The sequence below is a fragment of the Gadus chalcogrammus genome, chromosome 23, assembly GCF_026213295.1.
Source record: "Gadus chalcogrammus isolate NIFS_2021 chromosome 23, NIFS_Gcha_1.0, whole genome shotgun sequence".
In the NCBI taxonomy this organism is placed as follows: Eukaryota; Metazoa; Chordata; class Actinopteri; order Gadiformes; family Gadidae; genus Gadus; species Gadus chalcogrammus.
The window spans coordinates 6,189,542-6,210,072 of record NC_079434.1 but is presented as its reverse complement, the minus strand read 5'-3'; the positions used below and the strand labels follow the sequence as shown (position 1 = coordinate 6,210,072).

At 45.0% G+C, this 20,531-nt stretch overlaps 2 protein-coding genes across 2 annotated transcripts in view; both read right to left on the bottom strand.

Annotated features, from left to right (window-relative positions):
- The window catches only part of c23h8orf34 (chromosome 23 C8orf34 homolog), a 55,089-nt gene extending 53,075 nt beyond the window's left edge, over window positions 1-2,014 (bottom strand). Inside the window, exon 1 of the mRNA XM_056584785.1 lies at window positions 1,941-2,014. Within this exon, the coding sequence (XP_056440760.1) occupies window positions 1,941-2,009 (69 nt within the window). The 5' untranslated portion in view covers window positions 2,010-2,014. The remainder of the gene's footprint in view (window positions 1-1,940) is intronic.
- A 608-nt stretch (window positions 2,015-2,622) lies between these two features.
- prex2 (phosphatidylinositol-3,4,5-trisphosphate-dependent Rac exchange factor 2) overlaps window positions 2,623-20,531 on the bottom strand; it is a 121,732-nt gene continuing 103,823 nt past the window's right edge. The window contains exons 37-41 of the mRNA XM_056583819.1: window positions 19,422-19,488; window positions 18,439-18,629; window positions 13,434-13,536; window positions 5,626-5,693; window positions 2,623-3,679 (exon numbers count right to left, since the gene is read on the bottom strand). Of these exons, the coding sequence (XP_056439794.1) occupies window positions 3,634-3,679; window positions 5,626-5,693; window positions 13,434-13,536; window positions 18,439-18,629; window positions 19,422-19,488 (475 nt within the window). The 3' untranslated portion in view covers window positions 2,623-3,633. The remainder of the gene's footprint in view (window positions 3,680-5,625; window positions 5,694-13,433; window positions 13,537-18,438; window positions 18,630-19,421; window positions 19,489-20,531) is intronic.

The window sequence follows — 20,531 nt, the reverse complement described above, 5'->3', positions numbered from 1 at the left end:
GACACCCGTGGGACATTTCATATGCACTCAGTGCCACCACTTCCGTCCTGCACAGAGAAACCAGAAGCCAGCCTGCCTGCAAGACACTCGCAGCCGACGGCACACAGCAGACATTGCAGAGAAACCGCCCAACGGTATATTGGAGCATTTCAAATACAGATGGAACACATCTACGTCTGTTTGGTTGACCTGCTCTGCGGGAGATATTGCCTATATTGTGTATGTTTGATTGCTTTTTGGTGACATACTATGTGTGTTCACTTTTAGCCACAGCGGTATATCGCCACGTCATGTGTGCAAACTAGCCTCCCCTAGATGAAGGTTGCTACGCTCATCATTGTCCCATGCTTGTGTCAGTGAACAAACACTTTAGAGTAAATAGAATCTCTGATCTCGGGGTAACTCTCACTCGCCAGTTCTTTAGAGAAGGTTAGAGATGGAAAAGCGGGCGGGAAACAAGAAAATGTGTTGAACAAGAGGAATAAGACTTTGGAATAGTATGTATATATATCTAAGGGTTGACAAAAGAAAGAAAAACCTACGATCAGAATCACGTGGAGGTTGAAAGGCGGAGAATTCTCAACCTCCACCTAAATCTGTTTTTTTCTGTGTTTTACGAAGGCACTGTAGACCTCATAATCATCACATCATAGTACACACACAGCCTAGCCGGTACATTACTCTGCACATATTCCCTGTCGTCCCACGCTCAGCTCTACAGAGGTAGCTGTCCACGGTGCTGAAACAGCAGCCACATTCTGGAGATGAAGGATATTATGTTTGGGCTGTGTGCGTGTGTGTAGCCTACTTACGTGTGTGTGTGTGTGTGTGTGTGTGTGTGTGTGTGTGTGTGTGTGTGTGTGTGTGTGTGTGTGTGTGTGTGTGTGTGTGTGTGTGTGTGTGTGTGTGTGTGTGTGTGTGTGTGTGTGGGGGGGGGTATGTGTCTTTCTGGCTGTCTTTTGCATCTGTGACACAGTGATATGTAAATGTACGCAGTAGGCATCAAAAAGTGCTGATGTGTAATTTTGGTTTGGCACACACACACACACACAAATATAAACAGGCACACAGACAGTTATAATGGTTATGCAACTAAGAGGCATCTATGTAGAAACAACTGAGTAATCCAGTCATAGCTTCATGCATGGTCTAATTATGGGTGTATTTTGGTCATTCTTCTAGCGGAACAGATCAGTCACGCCCTCCTCCTAAAGAGGACTGCTTTAAAGCCATGCTGAGAAGACAAGGTGATTACAACGGCTCTCTTACACCAAGCAACCAGCCACCCTGCTGGGATGCTTTCTGCATCTACCGATACAAAAGACGAGTATGTCCCTAGCCAATACCCTATCCAAGCTTTTTCTAAATGAAATGAAGCAGAATAGTACTGAAAGCGGTGCAGAGGTAATACGAGATGCAAAACTTGTTGTGGACTAAAAGACTGCTCGTTAAGTCAGACAACACCAATATAACGAGGTGATGAAATCATGGCAAATGTTGGCTCGATGCTATATCGGTTAGTAGGTGCAAAAATTATGTTTTGCCCTCAATCTACCTCAGATATGGCTCAACATCGCGTCTAGCAAACCAATATGAAATGAACTTTACTGCGGTTTCCTCCTGTAGCAGCCTAGTGGGACGTTTTCAGAGAGGTAGCATGTCACCAAGCAGTCCTTTCGCTCGAATAACTAAAGGAGAAACACCCTTTACGATCATCTCTTTTAGTTGTACACGCTGGTAGTTTTATTCGATTGTAAAAAATAAAATAAAAAACCAATCCCTTCGCGAGTGAGGCTCCTATAAGGTGACCGGGTAAATGATGAGGCAAAACTCAAGATTAAAGCAGATACAACCCAAGTGTGCACCACCCCAACGCCCTTTACCAACCACCTACTCTACAACACCCCTGGTAACAACCTAAGACAACCTACTGCGCTCACCTCAAACAAGGGTCCGATCTTATTGCTCTCCAGATACGACTGAATCCTTGACTGTTGTGGAGACGCCATGAAGACACACACGCTGTGCCTTGCGGGAAGCTTGCACGAAATTCAATTACTTCTCCTTTGGTCGGACGGTCCAGTCATCCGTGGCTCACCCCCTGCACACATACAGTCTACTAGCAGGCGAGAGGTTCACTGACTAGGCTCTCTCCCCTCCGAAGCCCGGTAGTGTACACCTCATGTCAGGGAATGATTGCAGATCGTCCTGTTCATTGGCTGCAAGTGCGATCCCCGCTACCGCCCCATCACATATATTACATGCAGCCTATTGGGGTCCCGAGTGAAGGCGACTAGGGGGGCACTTCTCCACAGTCCACACTACCCACTGAGTGTAGAATAAAACAAGGCTGGACTTAGAGATTTGGTTTGCATGGTTGGTCCACCTCCTGGGCTGTGACACTGCGCTCCTCCTCATTACATTACATGCATGCAATAATGTGCGTTCATTGTACAGGCTTAAGGTTTAAGTAAATATGTAGTCTTATTTACAAATAAAAGACAAACTAAATCACAATAAATGAAAAGAAGATAATGTATAGTGTATAGTGGATCTAAACCGATCTAAATCTATTTGACTTTACTTTGTCATTATTTAATCTGTAAACATAGCATTGCTGTTTTGAGAAACATTATTGTTTCAGCTTTTTAATACGACTTGTTTGCATAGTAAACTACTTTCCATTCTACAACAATGCAGCCAAATGCTAGGTTGATAAGTATCCAAAATAAAAAAACAAACATCAAAATGATATCCTGAGTAATGCCAATACAAAAGAACAGAATATACTCCATAGCTCAAAACAGCCATTAATCTATGACGTGTTAATACTGATGAACAATGAAAAAATATCTTTGTGTCAGGTTACTATCACACATCAATTTGCAGTGGAATAAACTGATTTATGAAATCTAAACAATGCGTTCAACAATATAGTGGCTCCGTCCTCAGCAGAAAAACTTTTTTTCTTTCTGTCATTTTTTTAACGGAACATCAATATTTACAGGTTTATCAACAACACAAGATCATATAAAAACGGTACACAATTCAATCCACTAAGTTCTTCTACAGTCGAACCAGTGAAGCGATGATGTGTCAGAGGAAAGGCGAATAAATGGAATGGCTAACTAGAAACATGTCAGATTGTAATCCAATAATGTCCTCTCAACAGATATGACTTCACTTTATATGTAAATAAAAATCATTATTGTGAAAGGAAAATATTGCCCTGTAGGAAACAACAAGATCATTTTAAGCTTGCTACGTGACAACGGCATTGATTGATTCCTTCAAATCTAACTTAGTTTGCAATTTTAAGGCACAAATGTTTTGTTTTGGTTTTATATATTTAATTTAGATGCTTTTTCGCTGAATAAAAAATGCACACTTATTCGGTACAATAGCAAGAAAAAAATATATAGTATTAATTTGACTATGTACTGCTTTAAAATTATATTTACATATATTCGTCCATGGGTTGAACATTACAAAGGAAAAACCTGGATCTAATGGCAGGTCAACAAGAGAGAGTTAGCCTTCAGTCGTGTCATTCCTTCATGGGCAGGTAGAGGACTCTCTGGAGCGGTTTGACCTCCACAGCCATAGGAAGACACTTTATAGAGCCCAAGTGCATTATGGGTCGCTGTCCGCGGGTGGAGGCTGGCACAGTTTGTACAATCTAAGGGAGAAAGAAAAAGAGAGGTTAATCACTAGGAAGCTCAACACAATGTGGTTCATCGTGCATCCTCAGCCCTTTGGGTGCACCCTGGAGGTCAGGTCGGTGTCACTACCTCCTCCTCCAACAAGCCTTTAGCTACATTTACTTGATTTCCTGTATTCTGGTTTCTAGTTTCCGGTTCCTGTATTCAACATTTATTGGGACAGTAAGGTTCTTTTTAAATAAAAAAATCACAAGCACACACAAATATGTTTTCTTTGTCCTGCGTCATTGCAGAAGAAAAAACAAACTGAAATTGTGCACAACCCGGGGTCCGCCATCAAGGGCACCGGGTCCTTGACTTAAGAATAAATGAAACGTTCCTCGCTGCACTACATCACTTCCTGTCAGCCTGGTTCAGCCCCCTGCCCCCACCTCAACCTCAACCCACCCCCTGTGTCCATCAAATATCACGCTTCCAGGAAAAACATGTGTTTCTAAGAAAAATCTCAGAGGACCATAGAAATAAATCTCCTCAGCTGCCCAGCGTGAGACTGAGTATGTCTTTTGTCAACAGAAATCACGACATAGGTTTCATCTGCCAGTTAAGGGCTACAAAGGAACAGTAACACGTGGGCCGTCCACACATCACAGCATGTTTCAGCCTGTGTATGTGTGTGTGCTTTCAGGGTTCTCCACAGCAACATAGATGCAGAGACTGACTGAGTACGTGCTGCTTTTCAACAACACCGTTTCCCCACTCAAACAGATTTGCATATCAAATGCAACTTTAGATGCGTCGATGAATCCTTGGTGCTTTCCGTCTACCGGCATCAGGCAACATTCCTCAGAGCTGTACTCTGAGTGATTTTGCAAGCTCTTCATATGAACACAAAGTCCTGATGTGCATGCCAAACAAAATAAGTTTTCAGTCGTGTTGATCACTTATATTTCCCAAAATTCTATATATATTTATATATATATACATTATGTTTCTGCAGGCGGTTTTTCTGAAGCTCCTTTTACATAAAAGCACTGCAACCCTAAACTTATTTAGACCTGTCCCAGACAAGACAGGTCTCACGTCTGTATGTGAGAACGCAAAGGTACGCATCAGTTGTACCGAACCTTAAACAGATTTTTGATGACCTTAATGTTTCTACCGCAATATATACATAGGTCAAATCACACTTGGCATTATAATCAAACATAGTAGTCTCATTATCCTTGTCTATGATTTATGGAATAACGACACATGTCGGTTTTCAGCAAACCCCAAACTCCTCGAGTTTGAAGATGAAAACGAGAACGAGGGCTGGCAGTTCCTGAGAAGCGGTAGGTCCCTCCATACGTTCAGGCGGCGTAAATCACCACAGATACATCTAATGAGAGTGGCCGTGCGCTCCCTAGCTCGGACCGCTGCGTCCCAACACTTATCATGGCCCCCAAATGAATGTCTTTGTCAATCTCGCTAAAAGGTATGCAGCAGCTGAATGTCATGCAGGAGCCCCGCCGGACCCCATCCGAGGAACCGAGGAGGAGATACCGTCTTTCTTTAGCTTAGCATAGTGTTGCTTAACATTAGCTTAGCCTGCACAAGCTCTGTGCTTTCCCACATACACAAACAAGCACAAATTTGCTTAAAAAAAGTCTGAATTTGTGTCGATTTCTTAGCAGCAGTGAAGGCTCCAGTGGGCATCAAACCCATATCCTTGCCTGTTTGCTGCCATTGCCATGCTACTCCTTAATTAGCCATCGAGACTGACCATATCATCGTAGGTCAGTTATTGTCAGAATATTTGATAAGGTACTTTAAAGTTAATCACTAGTATACATATATATTATATATATATATATATACATATATATATATATATAAATATATATATATATAGTACCATACGGTTCAAAACAACCACAAACTCACACAAACACATTGTGTTGACATGAGGACATTCTGGGGTTACCTTGGCACCGTGGACGGGGTCCGGTCTCTCACTCCCAGATTCTTGGCAGAATTCTGAACCCTTGCCCCCTGGAAGAAGAAAATAAAAGAGATGAACATTGAAGGAATCCTTTGTGAACCCAGAAGGACAAAATTGACATCAACAGAAGCTGTAGATAGCAGCAAAGACATTGTGTCCATCATTTCCAGAGACGTCCCCACAAAGGCCAGGGCCCCACAAAGGAAGGTCCCCACAAAGCACCTTATACTAGAATAGAAATAGAATAGAATAGAAAGCCTTTTATTGTCATTGCACGAGTGAAGTACAACGAAATTTTTAGTAAGCTTTCCCAATTGGTGCATTCGAGAAAATAAATAATATATAAATAGAACAAGAACAACAGTATACCAAATAGAAATGTAAATAATGTAAAATAAATAATAAAGTAAAATAAAGTGAAGTACAATACAGCAGTGGGAGGTTAGGGGGGGGTCAGTCAGTCGGGGGTCAGTGCATGTGTGTGTTCAGGGTGGATACAGCTTTAGGGAAGAAGCTGTCTCTGAACCGTGAAGACCTGGTTCTGATGGACCTATAGCGCCTGCCAGAGGGCATCAGGTCAAACAGGTGAAAGCCAGGGTGGGAGCTGTCCTTTATGATTCTCTCCGCTCTGCTTAGGCAGCGGGAGATGTATATGTCCTTCAGGGAGGGGAGGGGGCAGCCAGTGATCCTCTGTGCGGTGTTTACCACTCCCTGGAGTTTCTTCCGCTCTGCCTCAGTGCACTGTGAAAACCACACTGAGATACAGAACGTCAGAAGACTCTCGATGGTGGAGCGGTAGAAGGTCACCAGCAGCTTCTCTCCCACGTTGTTCCTCCTGAGCACCCTGAGGAAGTGAAGCCGCTGCTGAGCCTTCTTGACGACCACCGCCGTGTTGGCAGTCCAGGAGAGGCCAGCAGAGATCATGGTGCCCAGGAAGCGGAAGGTGTGGACTCTCTCTACACAGTCACCGTTGATGTAGAGGGAAGCCGGGTCTGCTCTGCTTTTCCTGAAGTCCAGGATGATCTCCTTAGTTTTTGCGATGTTCAATGCCAGGTTGTTGTCTGAACACCACGATGTTAACTTCAGGATCTCATCCCTGTAGGCAGACTCGTCTCCCTCTGAGATCAGTCCAACCACCGTTGTGTCGTCCGCGAACTTCACTATGGTGTTGCTGAGGTGGGTGGGACTGCAGTCGAAGGTGTACAGAGAGTAGAGGAGTGGGCTCAGCACACACCCCTGTGGAGAGCCTGTGCTGAGGGTGCGGGTGGAGGAGAAGTGGGGACCGAGTTTCACCTTCTGGGGTCGATTTGTGAGGAAGTCACTAATCCAGGAACAGGTGAGCGGGTCGAGACCCAGAGCTGACAGTTTGCAGACCAGGATAGCCGGGATGATGGTGTTGAAGGCTGAGCTGTAGTCAATGAAGAGCATCCTGATGTAGCTCTCCCGGTGTTCCAGGTGACTCAGCACAGCATGAAGGGCTATGGCAATGGCGTCCTCGGTGGATCTGTTCGCTCTGTAAGCGAACTGGTGAGGATCTAAGGTGGGGGGAAGGAAGGCTTTTATGTGGTGTAGGACCAGCCGCTCGAAGCACTTCATAATGATGGGTGTGAGTGCTACTGGGCGGTAGTCATTTAGAGTGACCGGTGCCGATTTCTTGGGTACGGGGATGATGGTGGAGGACTTCAGACAGGCTGGGATGATGGCCTGTGTCAGGGAGAGGTTGAAAATTGTTGTGAAGACCTGTGAGAGCTGGTCAGCACAGCCCTTGAGGACCTTCCCAGGAAGTCCGTCTGGTCCGGCAGCTTTCCTGGGGTTGACTCCACTAAGCACACGTCTCACATCCTGCACCTGTACAGTCAGTGAGTGGGTGCTGTGAGCTGGTGGGGGCTGGGGTGGTGATGAAGCTGAGGTCTGTGATGTCCTTGATGTCTCGAAGCGGGCAAAGAAGAAGTTCAGTTCTTCTGCCAGCGAGATACTTGAGTTCACAGTTGTGGTGTTGTGTCCCCTGTAGTTTGTCAACTGTTGAATGCCTTGCCACACCTGCCGTGGGTTGTTTTCAGAGAGGTGGTCCTCTATTTTCCTCCTGTAGTCCGCCTTTGCCTTCTTAATTCCCCTCCTCAGGTCGGCTCTAGCAGCGCTGTACTGCTCTCTGTCTCCAGACCTGAAGGCGGCGTTGCGGACCTTGAGGAGCGTCCGGACCTGGCTGGTCATCCAGGGCTTCTGATTGGGGAACACACGAATGTGTTTGTCCACTGTGACGTTTCCCACGCAGTACTTGATGTAGGAAAGTACAGATTCTGTGTGGACAGCCAGGTCCTGGTGTTTAAAAACATCCCACTCGGTGTGTAGTACTCAGAGTGTCTATTGTATAGACTGTATAGAAAACTGGCATGGAGGATTGGGAAACTTTTAGTTATATCAAACATCTGCAAAAATATATTCCTACCTGATAATCGCTTTGACGCGATTGATGATATGCTAACGTTACCGAGGAGTTTGTGGAGGTTAGGCATTGCTTAGCGAGTACTGCTGGAATCAACACCTTTGCTTTAAAATAACATTTTGCACGGTGTGGAATTCAAAACTACGCAATCCACAGATTTTGGAGATCCCAAGGGGGTGGGAGATGAACAGCATTGCAGGTGTTATGGGCTGTCTTGTGGTTAAGGTTGAAATCCCACTACCTAAGCTATAACTTCTGCTTACCGTGGTTTCTATTTTAGGTTCTCTTGTGACGTTAGTGTGTGTGTGTGTGTGTGTGTGTGTGTGTGTGTGTGTGTGTGTGTGTGTGTGTGTGTGTGTGTGTGTGTGTGTGTGTGTGTGTGTGTGTGTGTGTTGCCAGACTCATGTCTTTACTTCGACCATGTTCTATATATGCTGGCCACGCACTAAGCAGGAAGACACACAACTACTGGGCACAATGTGTGTGTGTGTGTGTGTGTGTGTGTGTGTGTGTGTGTGTGTGTGTGTGTGTGTGTGTGTGGTGTGTGTGTGTGTGTGTGTGTGTGTGTGTGTGTGTGTGTGTGCGCGCGCGCGTGCGTGCGTGCGTGCGCGCGCGTTTGAGGTAATATCACAATATCTAATTTGGATTTGAGAGCACCTGCATCTCCTGCGTGGCAATGACGTATGCTGAGAACACACAGACACACATACACACACAGACACACACACACACACACAGCACAAATTAAATCAGGACCCTACGCAGCTCCTGTGTCGGTGCAGTTCCAGAGCCCCACCAGACCAGGGTTGTGTAATCCACCGTGTGAAACCCACCTCTGCAGCCCGCCGCTCTGCTCTGTCTGGAGCCAGCAGGACGGAATGATTCCTCACCTGAAGCTCATCACGCTCATTCATATCGACGGACACTAAACAGATCGCGGCCCTGCGAGCCGCGTCTTCAAAGGGCTCTTGTGTTCTGACGTAAGGCCAAACCAAACGTGCACAGAATGCCTTTTATGTACTCCAGCAAGCGTGGCTGAATGTCCCAAAATCCTTGGACTAAGTATAAACCAGGACAGGGTGGTTTGAGAACCATATTCAATGGTCAAAAGTGCGGGGGTTATAGCTGACAGGATAGTGTACATGAGGAAATACTGTAGATGTGTTTTGCCGGACGGATGGTTTATCCTACGTTTGGATTCAATGAGGTTCGGTGTGTATAAGTAGCGCGGCAGGAATCTAAAACGGAGCTGAGAGTTGAACACTTCCACCCTGGCTCTCACGGTTAAAAGATCAAGAACAAGATGTGAAGAGACAAAAATATTTTCACCAGTGATTTTCCCCATCTTGAAAATCTGCATTATTCCATTTGATCCTGAGTACACCTTGATCGGGTATATTTCCATCCCTTAAAAAAGCAACACACAAATTAGCACTTCAAAAAAAATGACACCATCCAAGAAAAAGCCTGCGGGGGTAATATATTGAACTGTGTGCCTGGAGTGAGTAAGTGTGTCGTTCAAAGTAAATCACACGCCATCCACGAAGGATGTCAGCCCCGGGGAATGGATCGGACGCATTTGAATCCGTTTCACACCAATTCAGGGGGAATATGCATAGCGGACGGATGGGTGTCTGCTCACTGTGATGAGGGGGCCGGAGCTATATTTAAATTAACCGGATTCATCAGGCTGACTGAAACGCGAGAGCTCGGACACACCGCTGTAAACACTGAGGCCCGATGAGTGTACGTATGCACGGCAACACACACACACCCACACAAACATGGTGGTGTGGTTCATACACAATAGAGACACACTCAAACACGCGCCCTCATTCTAGTTGTTTTGGAGAACACCCATAATGCACCTCTCCCATTTTGGAACTCCATTTGGAACTCCAAAAAATCCATAATTTTTCGTTTGATATTATTGTTCCCTGTAAGATACAGACTCACAGGGCGGGGCAGATGCTCAGAGCTCATGGGATAAGACAGGCATAGGGGTAAAGATAGTGGTCTACTGACCCCTTTTAAGGCTACAAAAGTTGGAGTTTGGGCTTATTTTTCCAAGTTTAATTTGATTGAATTCATAAGCATGAAGTATTTTAGTGTTTGTTACTGTACTGTTAATAGGACTGGGCTTTTGTCCAGACCTAGCTGTTATTGAAGTAAAACTTTATGTAACATAATGGAGCTAGATGCGTCATTGCTTTTCATTTCCCTTTCATAGCCCATTGTTTTGCATTGTATCTCATTATAAAGAAACAAGAAACGTACAGCTTTCCTGACAATCTGCAAATGAACTCACAGAGTTTATGCTAAACCTCCTACCCTTAGTTCATGGACTGCCTTCTTCCCTGTGACTTTCATCTTTATTCATCTTTATGTATGAATATCAAAATCAAACAGAACAAAGAAACATAACAGCAGTTAGTTTTTCTAATCATACCTGCTGTTAGGATACAAGATTACAAGACAAAGTCGGCGTCTAACTGTGACGATCAGTACAAACGACCCCAGAACCTGTTCAACTGCTGCTCTGCTGCTACAGTGTTGCCCAAACCAGTCGGACACATCAATATCTGCAATTAGCTCACAGGTTTACAGTATCCATAAACAGACACAAACACAATATAATCACCCGGGGCCGCTTAGGCAAGCTGTGCTCCCCCTGCTGAATACACTATATTATAGTGAATAATACACCCCCCCTCAGAGAAAAAATTCAGCTGAGCCCCCCCCCCCCCCCCCCCCAAATATTTTTTTTCTAAAGACCTGTATTTTGAAAGCTATCTTAATTATTTTACACATTTTAAACATCTCTGATCATAATTTTAAAACATTTGAAACATATTTTTGAAACATATTTTTTAAACATTTTAAACATATTTTTTAAACATTTTAAACATATTTCTGAAACATTACAACATCTTTGTGCGTTTTTAAAACACATTTCTTAACACAATTTAACAACTTTATCTAAGCATGTTTTAGCTTAACCTTTTTTAAATAGATTTGAACATCTTAATCTGTGTAAACTGCCAGTTTACACAGATTCATTCAGGGTCCCAGATTCTGAATCAGATCTGCTTTTTCAGTCCAGAGATTCGACTATTCGGCGGGGTTTGTTTACCGGCGTTGCTATGGTGACCTAAATTATTATAAGCAACTGAAAACGATGCCGGTTTGAAACTAAAACTGTGATTCTGAAAAAAGTATAAATACTATCAAAATTCCGTTTGGATAGTATTGAAGATACAAGTGTGTAGATTTGTTCAATGGTTTGAATAATGGTAAACGGTTGAAAAATGAATGAGTTACGATGTCTAGAACTAGGTGTATCAGAATGGGCAGACGTCTTCAATGAAAACAGCTGAAAACGAAGCGGTATGAAACTAAAACGGTGGTTCTGAAGAAATTTTAAATGATACCGAAATTCTGTTTCGATATTATTGAAGATACAAGTGTGTAGATTTGTTAAATTGTTTGCACGAAGATAAACGGTTGAAAATTGATTTAGTTAGGTTACTTCTACAGTTGAAGTACGATTGATGATTTGAATCATCGACTTTCAGGTTTTTCTTCGGGTTTATTTTTTTCTCACGTCGCGCCCCCCCTGAAGAACTCTGGCGCCCCCCAGGGGGGGCGCGCCCCACAGTTTGAAAACCACTGCACTATATCATAGTGAATACAATATATTATAGTGAAGAATACACTATATCCTCTATAGTGAAGTATACACTATATTATACTTAATAATACACTATATTATAGTTAAGAATACACTATTAAAGTGAATACACTATATTATAGTTAATAATACACTATATTATAGTTAATAATACACTACATTATAGTTAAGAATACACTATATTAAAGTGAATACACTATATTATAGTTAATAATACACTATATTATAGTTAATAATACACTATATTATAGTGAATACACTTTATTATAGCGAATAATACACTATATTATAGAGAATAATACACTATATTATAGTGAATAATACACTATATTATAGCAAATAATACACTATATTATAGTGAATAATGCACTATATTCACCAGGCTCCGTAAGGGGAGGTTGTGGTCCCATTTGGGGGCCCTTCCCTGTTAGTAATCTGCATTACCTTGGTTGTGGTCAGGGTCAGTCATTAGGCCGATAGGCTGCGATTGGTTGTACTTTGTCTCTACCTCCTAAAACACCCAAGGTCAAACACTGCACAGTGTAAGAGAGGCCATTCTGGCATGAAGCCAGCTCCTCTATAGGAGCCGAACTGAACGGCCTAAGCCAAGGTAACGAGCACACAACTACACACATACATACACACAGGCAGGCAATATATACACACACACACTCGTGTGTACTTCAACACTTATACACACTCTCACTTACACACACTCTCTTCCACTCTCTTCGACACACACACACACACACTCTGTTCGACAGGTACGCACACACGCTCCAACACACACACGCACACACACAAACACACACACGCACACACACAAACACACACACTCACAACCCCCCCCACACACACACACACACACACACACACACACACACACACACACACACACACACGCACACACACACACGCACACACACTTTCAAACTTAACTTTCTCTCTATCTAATGCTGCTTTCATTGTCTGGCAGTCTTACAATCAAAGGAGGAACTGAGCTGAGCCGAGTTGAGCTCTACTGCCTCGAAGCTAGTAATGACTAATGAGTATCCAATGCTTATGGAAGGAAGAAACACTACTTCATTTCCCACCATAAACATTAAAAAATCTCACGAGTCTCTCTGGTAAAGCTACTTTAGTTTGTTAAGCTTATTTTACTTAGGGTCACCAGTACACGTTAACATCTGTCCATCTGTGCTGCTCTGCATGGAATAATACACATAAAACAACAGACGATATCAGCTAAATACAAAGCGATTCAATACATCTGCGTGTGTGTGTTTGTGTGTGTGCTGAAAATGTACACGTGCATTGGTGTTCATGTGTATGTGAATGTACCTACCACCATCTGTCTCCACAGCTGCACGTGTCTGTGTGTCCATGTATCTGTTCATGAATGGCCGTGTATATGCTTGTGTATGTGTGTGTCTGTTCATGTTCACGTGTCTGTACAAACACACACACACGCGCGTCCACGTGTATTCACGTATACGTGTAGGTGGCGTGACTTTGCTCGTGTGTGTGTGTGTGTGTGTGTGTGTTCACGTTCACGTGCATGTACGCACGTGTCTGAACACACACACATGTCCGTGTGTGTTCACGGGTATGGTTGCGTGGTTGAATGCACGCCGGGTTCGACGAGCCCCTGTTTACCTGTTTCCTCATGACGTCGGTGGCCTGCATGATGCAGCGTGGGGGTAACCCGTGGTTACGGGCCAGGAGGATGGCCTGTTCGAGCGTCACACTCAGCGTACACCTGTTGGTCACACACACAGGACACACACAGGACAACTGGGTCAGGGGCCCACTCACAAAGGGCTCCGGGTACACAGAGCCACAAACAATGAGACTCCCATCCTATTGGTGGAAACCTGTCTGTTCCGCCCGGCGACAGCTGCTTATTATAACACGTTTTTCGTCTGGCCTGATGGTTAGAATTTGTTTTTGTGTGATGTCTCGTCGAGTAGTACATGCTAAAATAAGCTGCTTCAGCCTGAGAGCATGTATGAGGCTGTGTTTGTGTGTGAGGCTGTTTGCGTGTGAGGCTGTTTGTGCGTGAGGCTGTTCGTGTGTGAGGCTGTGTTTGTGTGTGAGGCTGTGTTTGTGTGTGAGGCTGTTTGTGTGTGAGGCTGTGTTGTGCGAGGCTGTGTTTGTGTGTGAGGCTGTGTTTGTGTGTGAGGCTGTGTGTGTCTGTGTGTGTGAGGCTGTGTGTGCGTGTGTGTCTGGTTCGTTCTCCCATATGCACATTCATAGCTATGGGTGAGTAGATGATTATTTATTGTACTTCAAAATATTCCTGTTAACAAAAAACTACCCCCCCCCCCTCCGCTGATCTGGTTGAAAAAATAAGAAAGCAGTACATTTAGAAACGGTAAAAAAGTATTAACTTTTTCAATCCATGAATACTGAACAGAGGAAGAATATCATCTGCATACATTTTCTGCAGACTCTCTACTTTGTGACATCGAGCTCTCCCGAGGTACACTTGAGTCACAGAGTCAATGTCACTGAGCCAAATATCCTCGGCTGGACGGATCTGTGATGATCTGTTGAGATGTCAATGGTGCGACACACCGACACTCAGTTTAAGCTGAGCAATCGTGAATCACTTTCGACGCGCGATAGAAGGGGCGCAGCAGGAAATAGTTTGAAAGCACAACTTTCCCACGGGCAGGCACTACCCTTCTGCTCTGCCTCTCCGTCTCCTCATTATTAAGTGGGAGGTTTGGTTTATTTTACTGCAGGGCTTGTACATTGCGACCTCACATCGCCTCCATTTTGGGAGCATAGCAGCATTGGAAGGCTCCTTCTTATTTTGCTATGCTTTTTGGTCGTTGCTCAGCAATGAATCATGAAATATTTGGTCATGTTGGGACAAGTTTGTTTTGTTTCAAAAAGCTACATTGCTTCTCATGTGAGACGTGGCGGAACAAAGTTTTCACGAGCCGAGGTGATGGTATATTTATGTTGATTTAGGGTTCTAACGTGCTACGGCTCTCATGAGTCCTCTCAATATGGCCGACGCACAACGAAACGTCCATGATGCATACTGATGTACGAGCTATCGCGGTCGGTGGGGAACGAGGTGCCAAGGACGAGTCAGCCCCATTTTCTGTGGAAACATCTAGATATTATCCCTTTAGTTTGGGGTGTCATGAATGGAAAATTGCTGTTGACATGAGTCTTGGCTTCATTTGTTGCGACATCGTTAAGAGACACACACACGTGATCACTCTCTCTCTCTCTCCCTCTCCCTCTCCCTCTCCCTCTCTCTCTCTCTCTCTCTCTCTCTCTCTCTCTCTCTCTCCAGGTGCAAGGGAAGCGGTAACATGCAACACGAGCAATATCAATCCAAGATCCCGCCACGGAAAATTGAATCGTCTTCCCAAACCGCCCCATCGTGCGCCATAACGGATCGCTGCTCCAGGGCCTCTCCAACCTCCAAAGGCTTTCCAAAATGTCGTTACGTCTTGTTATCTATCCAATGCGCCTCACATTTCCGCTCCGCCTGACGGAAAATAAGCGAACAGCGGTCTGATAAGGGACGCGCAGGCTGCCAGACGCCATCATTTATAATCCGTCCACCCCAGGATTGAACATCCCCCCCCCCGATGGACGGGACTCTATGAGTCTGCCGCCGGAGCGTGAAGAGGCCGGGCTACATCAAGGGAAGAGCCAGAGAGAGGCTTTCAGCAACGCACTGGAGCAGCAAGAACTCAATGAGACTTCTCCTTATCGTCTCCTACCTGTGAGACCCCCTCTTGTTATTTAACCACCCAGCCTTTTTGTAAAGGCCCTGCAGTCAACCAACCAGTTGGTATAAAATGCTTTCCGGAATCGTATACCATTCTGATACTAAGGAGAGTTTAGCGTGAGAAACAAAACGTAAACAATGGAGTGGGAAGTCTGTGATCAAAGTGATCATGAACGTCACTTTGAAAGCTGTAAGCGGTAACGCGTGTTTTAGTGAAGCAAGGAGAGACTGTTTTGATGCTTTGATCGCCCGGACCAGTGTGGTCCTTTAAATATCTCGTTATCCGGGGGGAAAACACAACACAGCCCCTTGAATCTGAAACCCCTCCCTGTGTCCCATCCCTCATTTGTGCCGGTGTCATACGATGGGGGTGATTTATCCCCTTCCCTCTGATGTGGCTCCAGCCCGCTGAACACTTACAACCCAGAGCCCGGGCCCATAACCATAAATTAAAATAACACGCAGAAAAAGGAACAAAAAACGTAAGAGAAAAAAGGGAAAGAAATAAGTCTGTAGTGCATGAAAACGAAATGAGAAAAATCTGAAAGACGAGGTGAAGAGAAATCAGTAAAACCGGAGAAGAGTGGAGAGAGAGGAGTACGTCTGATACTGTGTCCTCTTAAACATGCGTCGAATACCCTCCCTTTTAGCCACAAACTCAGTTAGTAGTTCCTGGCCCCAGAAAGAGAGTGCAACACATCTGCGTTAAAGTGAGCTCACGGTCGATGGACGCTCAGATACCCGATAGTGAGTCATTTCCTCAAGTACCTTGGAACGTGTACAGCAATGCATAGGCAACTGACGTAATTAATGAGTTTCACTCTCACGCTTGCTCTTGCTGATCACGAGGCCTCCTATGGTGTCGAACAGTGTTTAATTTGAGTAATAAGCCATAGTAATAGACAACACACACACAAACACACACACACACTCAAACTCACAAACATAAGGACACTCTCACGTTATTAAAACTCATCCATCAGGCCTGCTAATCAAATCAAGAGCGTGCGAGAAGCCCAACTGGCTGCTGACGCAAAAAAAAGTAGCTAATCGACTGGCTCGGCTTGTTTTTAATTCATCACCATGAGATATATGTATTTTTGAAACACAAACAAGTCCATGTGCATTGTGTGAAATCATTATCCTCTGTTCATTATTTATGTAGTGGACGTGCCATCAACAAATCAAAGGTCCATTGGTTACAAATGTTTTCCGTTTATGACCTGCCCTGAGGCAAACAATAGGCCATGGAAAGAACCCCAGTAGGGCAATCAATGAAGGAGTTGGTTTGTTGAAAGCCTATGATTGATGATTGATTATTCATGATCTATGATTTATTTCAGGGTGGTTGCCCAGCTGCAGTGGAGAAGTATAGTAACGTGTGGATTCCCCTTAACCTGCCCCTTAAACAAGCTAACCAGGTATCTGGTAGAACCTGGTTCTACCAGATACCTGGTTACCTGGTGGATAATATCATAGCCATTATAAAGCTTTTTCAGCTTTATAACGGGTATGATATTATCACTTACCTGGTTTAAATCAGTTGTTCTGATAATGCGTCACGTGTGTGTATTTATTCACAGGCAGCAGGCAGCTCAAACTATTAGGTGGGCACTTTGTAAAGTAGTGTGCATGTTAGCTGATAAATGGAAAAGCATGAAACATTTTGTCCAGGGCATAAGATTTAGATGTCAGGCCTGGGATTAAACTCATCTGAACCATTACACACACGCAGAAACATGCGTGATCACACACAGACACCCACACAAACACACACACACACACACACACACAAAGGTTTAAGCTTTCCGTAATGGCTTTGAATCGCCAGGCGACTCCATCCACACCATTCTATCACACCATCACTCACACACATCAAGGTGTGTGTGTGTGTGTGTGTGTGTGTGTGTGTGTGTGTGTGTGTGTGTGTGTGTGTGTGTGTGTGTGTGTGTGTGTGTGTGTGTGTGTGTGCGTGTGCGCGTGTGCGCGTGTGTTATACAGACCTGGATAAAAGAACAGAAGAAGAGAAGGAGGGAGGGTGAGCTTGAGTAAGGAGTGAGTGAGGGATATTAATGGAAAAGAGAGCAAGCAATGGTAAGAGGGAGAGAGAGGGAGAAAGAGAGAGAGAGGTGAGCTGGGGGAAGAGATAGTGAGAGGGAAATGGACTGAGACGGAGTGGGAGAGGGGAGAGATGAAAGATGGCAGTAGGGGTAACAAACTGCCAGGATATTTCCGTCCTTATCTATTGATACATGTTCTCCCGTGCAGTCGCAGGTGAAATGAGGAACCACGTACAGAACACGACCTCCGGTGCAGCGATCAAGTCAAGCCTAGGCTGTCCTTGTCCGGCCTGTTATTAAAAACCACACGCAAGCAGTCGTATTCGGCGGGCGATTCACACACCAAGAGAGCACAGCGCACAGAAAAATGACCGTTCATCCATGCATTCAAGCTCGATTTTGGTCTGGTAGGTTGTCGCTCGGAAGAGGGAAAGAAAGACAGAAAGACAGAAAGAAAGAAGAGAAAAAAGTTGACAAAAGTAAAAAAAACAATGGACCGGCAATGCACATAAACCACCCACAACCACATCAACTCACGCACAAACACACATACCCAACCACACACACCCACATACCCAACCACACACACACACACACACACACACACACACACACACACACACACACACACACATACCCAACCACACACACACACACACACACACACACACACACACACATACCCAACCACACACACACACACACACACACACACACACACACACACACACACACACACACACACACACACACACACACACACACACACACACACACACACACACACACACACACACAACCAAACAACCCCCCCCCACACACACACACCCACACCCAGACTGACCGGTGGACGCCGCTGTTGCACATGACGATGTGCGTGGCACCGAGGCGGGAGCAGAGCTCCGACGCCACGCTGAGCAGGCCCACGCCCGAGGCGCCGCACGCCGTGCTCTGGCAGGCCGCCGTGCGCCGGCAGCTGATGAAGCTCTCGATGAGGCGGTAGAGCTCGTCCAGCGCGTTCAGGGGCCGCATCAGCTGGGGCGGGGGGGGGGGATTTTAGATTTTATTGTTGTTATTAAACCTTTATTTATTCAGGGAACGGCCATTGAGAACAGACCCTCTTTTTTAACAACGCCCTGTTTAACAACATATAAAAAGAATAACTGACACCCAAATGCACAACAGATATGACAACACTGCAATACATAAGAGTAAATAACTAAATAATACAATACACATTAAAAACACGTGCAATCCTCAATCGGCCCTTCTGAACTTCTCAGTTGAGACCCATCCCAAGAGGAGGAGAGGGGGTGGGGTTCAGAGTGTAGCACTGGTACGTCAGTAGAAGTGGTGCACGGCCTACTCAAAGGGGTCCTTTAGTGAGGTACTTGACCCCTACGTTCCTCCTAATGATACCTTTCTCAAAGAAACTCGAAATGACTAAATACTAGATATAAAGCAGTGAACATTCTTTTAATTTCATCATTTAGCGGACCCTTTATCCAAAATAACGCTGTGTGAGAAATATGTTGCTAGGAGCCAACACAGGTAGGGTTGCCAGCTCAAAGGGGACTATTTCCATTCAACTTCTATTAAGTCATCTAGCCAAGTCATTTAGCTCCAGTGGAGTCAGACACTGAAGACACAGACATCGGTAGGTCAAACAACCTCGTCACTACACTATTCTTGAAAGAAGGTGTGTGGGTGGGTGGGTGGGGGGGGGGGGGGTACCTGACTGAGTCTACAGATGATAAACTGACACAAACGGTTATTCAAAATGGCTCCTGTGTTTAGTAGTAGTATCAGAGGACCACAGTCACTCACCTTGTCTACGAGAGCAGCCTTAGGTGCAGAGCTGGGTGGCATGTTGGACTGGTCCAAGTAGAAGGCCCTGAGAGGGGGGGGACACAACAACACAGAATTACTAATGGAATAACATTGATATGCTAGTAAGTAGACGTTAATAGTGTGTGGGTATACATTCAGGGACTGTATTGATATAGCTTTGCCGCGGCGCTGTCCTCTACGCTCCACTGGCTTTCGGGACCAAGGTGGTTGTGTTTCCGGGAAAAAAGTAGGCCACCCGCTTATTATGGAGCCCACCATCCCTCTATCAATCATAAAGCTAAGCCGGGCCCCCCAGTTCAGGAGAATCACAGACTAAGCATTTCTTATCCCGGGCAGCTCTCCAAATGCCATTGGCTCATTCATTCATGAAGTCGTGTGTGTGTGAGTGTGTGTGTGTGTGTGTGTTTGTGTCCTTGTGTGTGAGTGTGAGTGTGAGTGTGAGTGTGTGTGTGTGTGTGTGTGTGTGTGTGTGTGTGTGTGTGTGTGTGTGTGTGTGTGTGTGTGTGTGTGTGTGTGTCGGATGGGTGTAATTTACGCATCCTGCCATCGGAGGCGCTGTCACGCTGGTATCTTTATGGAGATGGATGGATGTATATGCGGCAACGGGCCCAGATCAGGTTGAATGTTATAAGTGCAAGCTCAGCAGACTATGACTCAATCAAATCTCTGTATGGCGGAGCTGGGGCTAAATATAGCGCCGCATCCACTACATTAAACTGCCACGCAATAAAACCCACACGATCAATGGATGGCAGACTAGAGAATGGCATCATTCGGTCTTCCACACTGAGTGGCTCTCTGAAATGGTACGTGTCACGGCTTCAGCAGGATTTACTTATGTAGGAGAAGTGAGGAGGGTAACGGTGGAGAAGACGAGGGAATCGTTCCTCCAACCGTTTCCTGAGTGGAAGTCGTTCATCTGCATTCATGTATTCTGCGAGTGATTAAAAACCCGGTCGTCATGACTGATAGACGATCCGGCATTACGTCATGATATTAAAAACGAGGATTGACCCAAAGCGACACTGAATCGGATTCATGACACCGGAGTTCATAGCCGCGCAAAATAAATCAGTCCATCAGGGC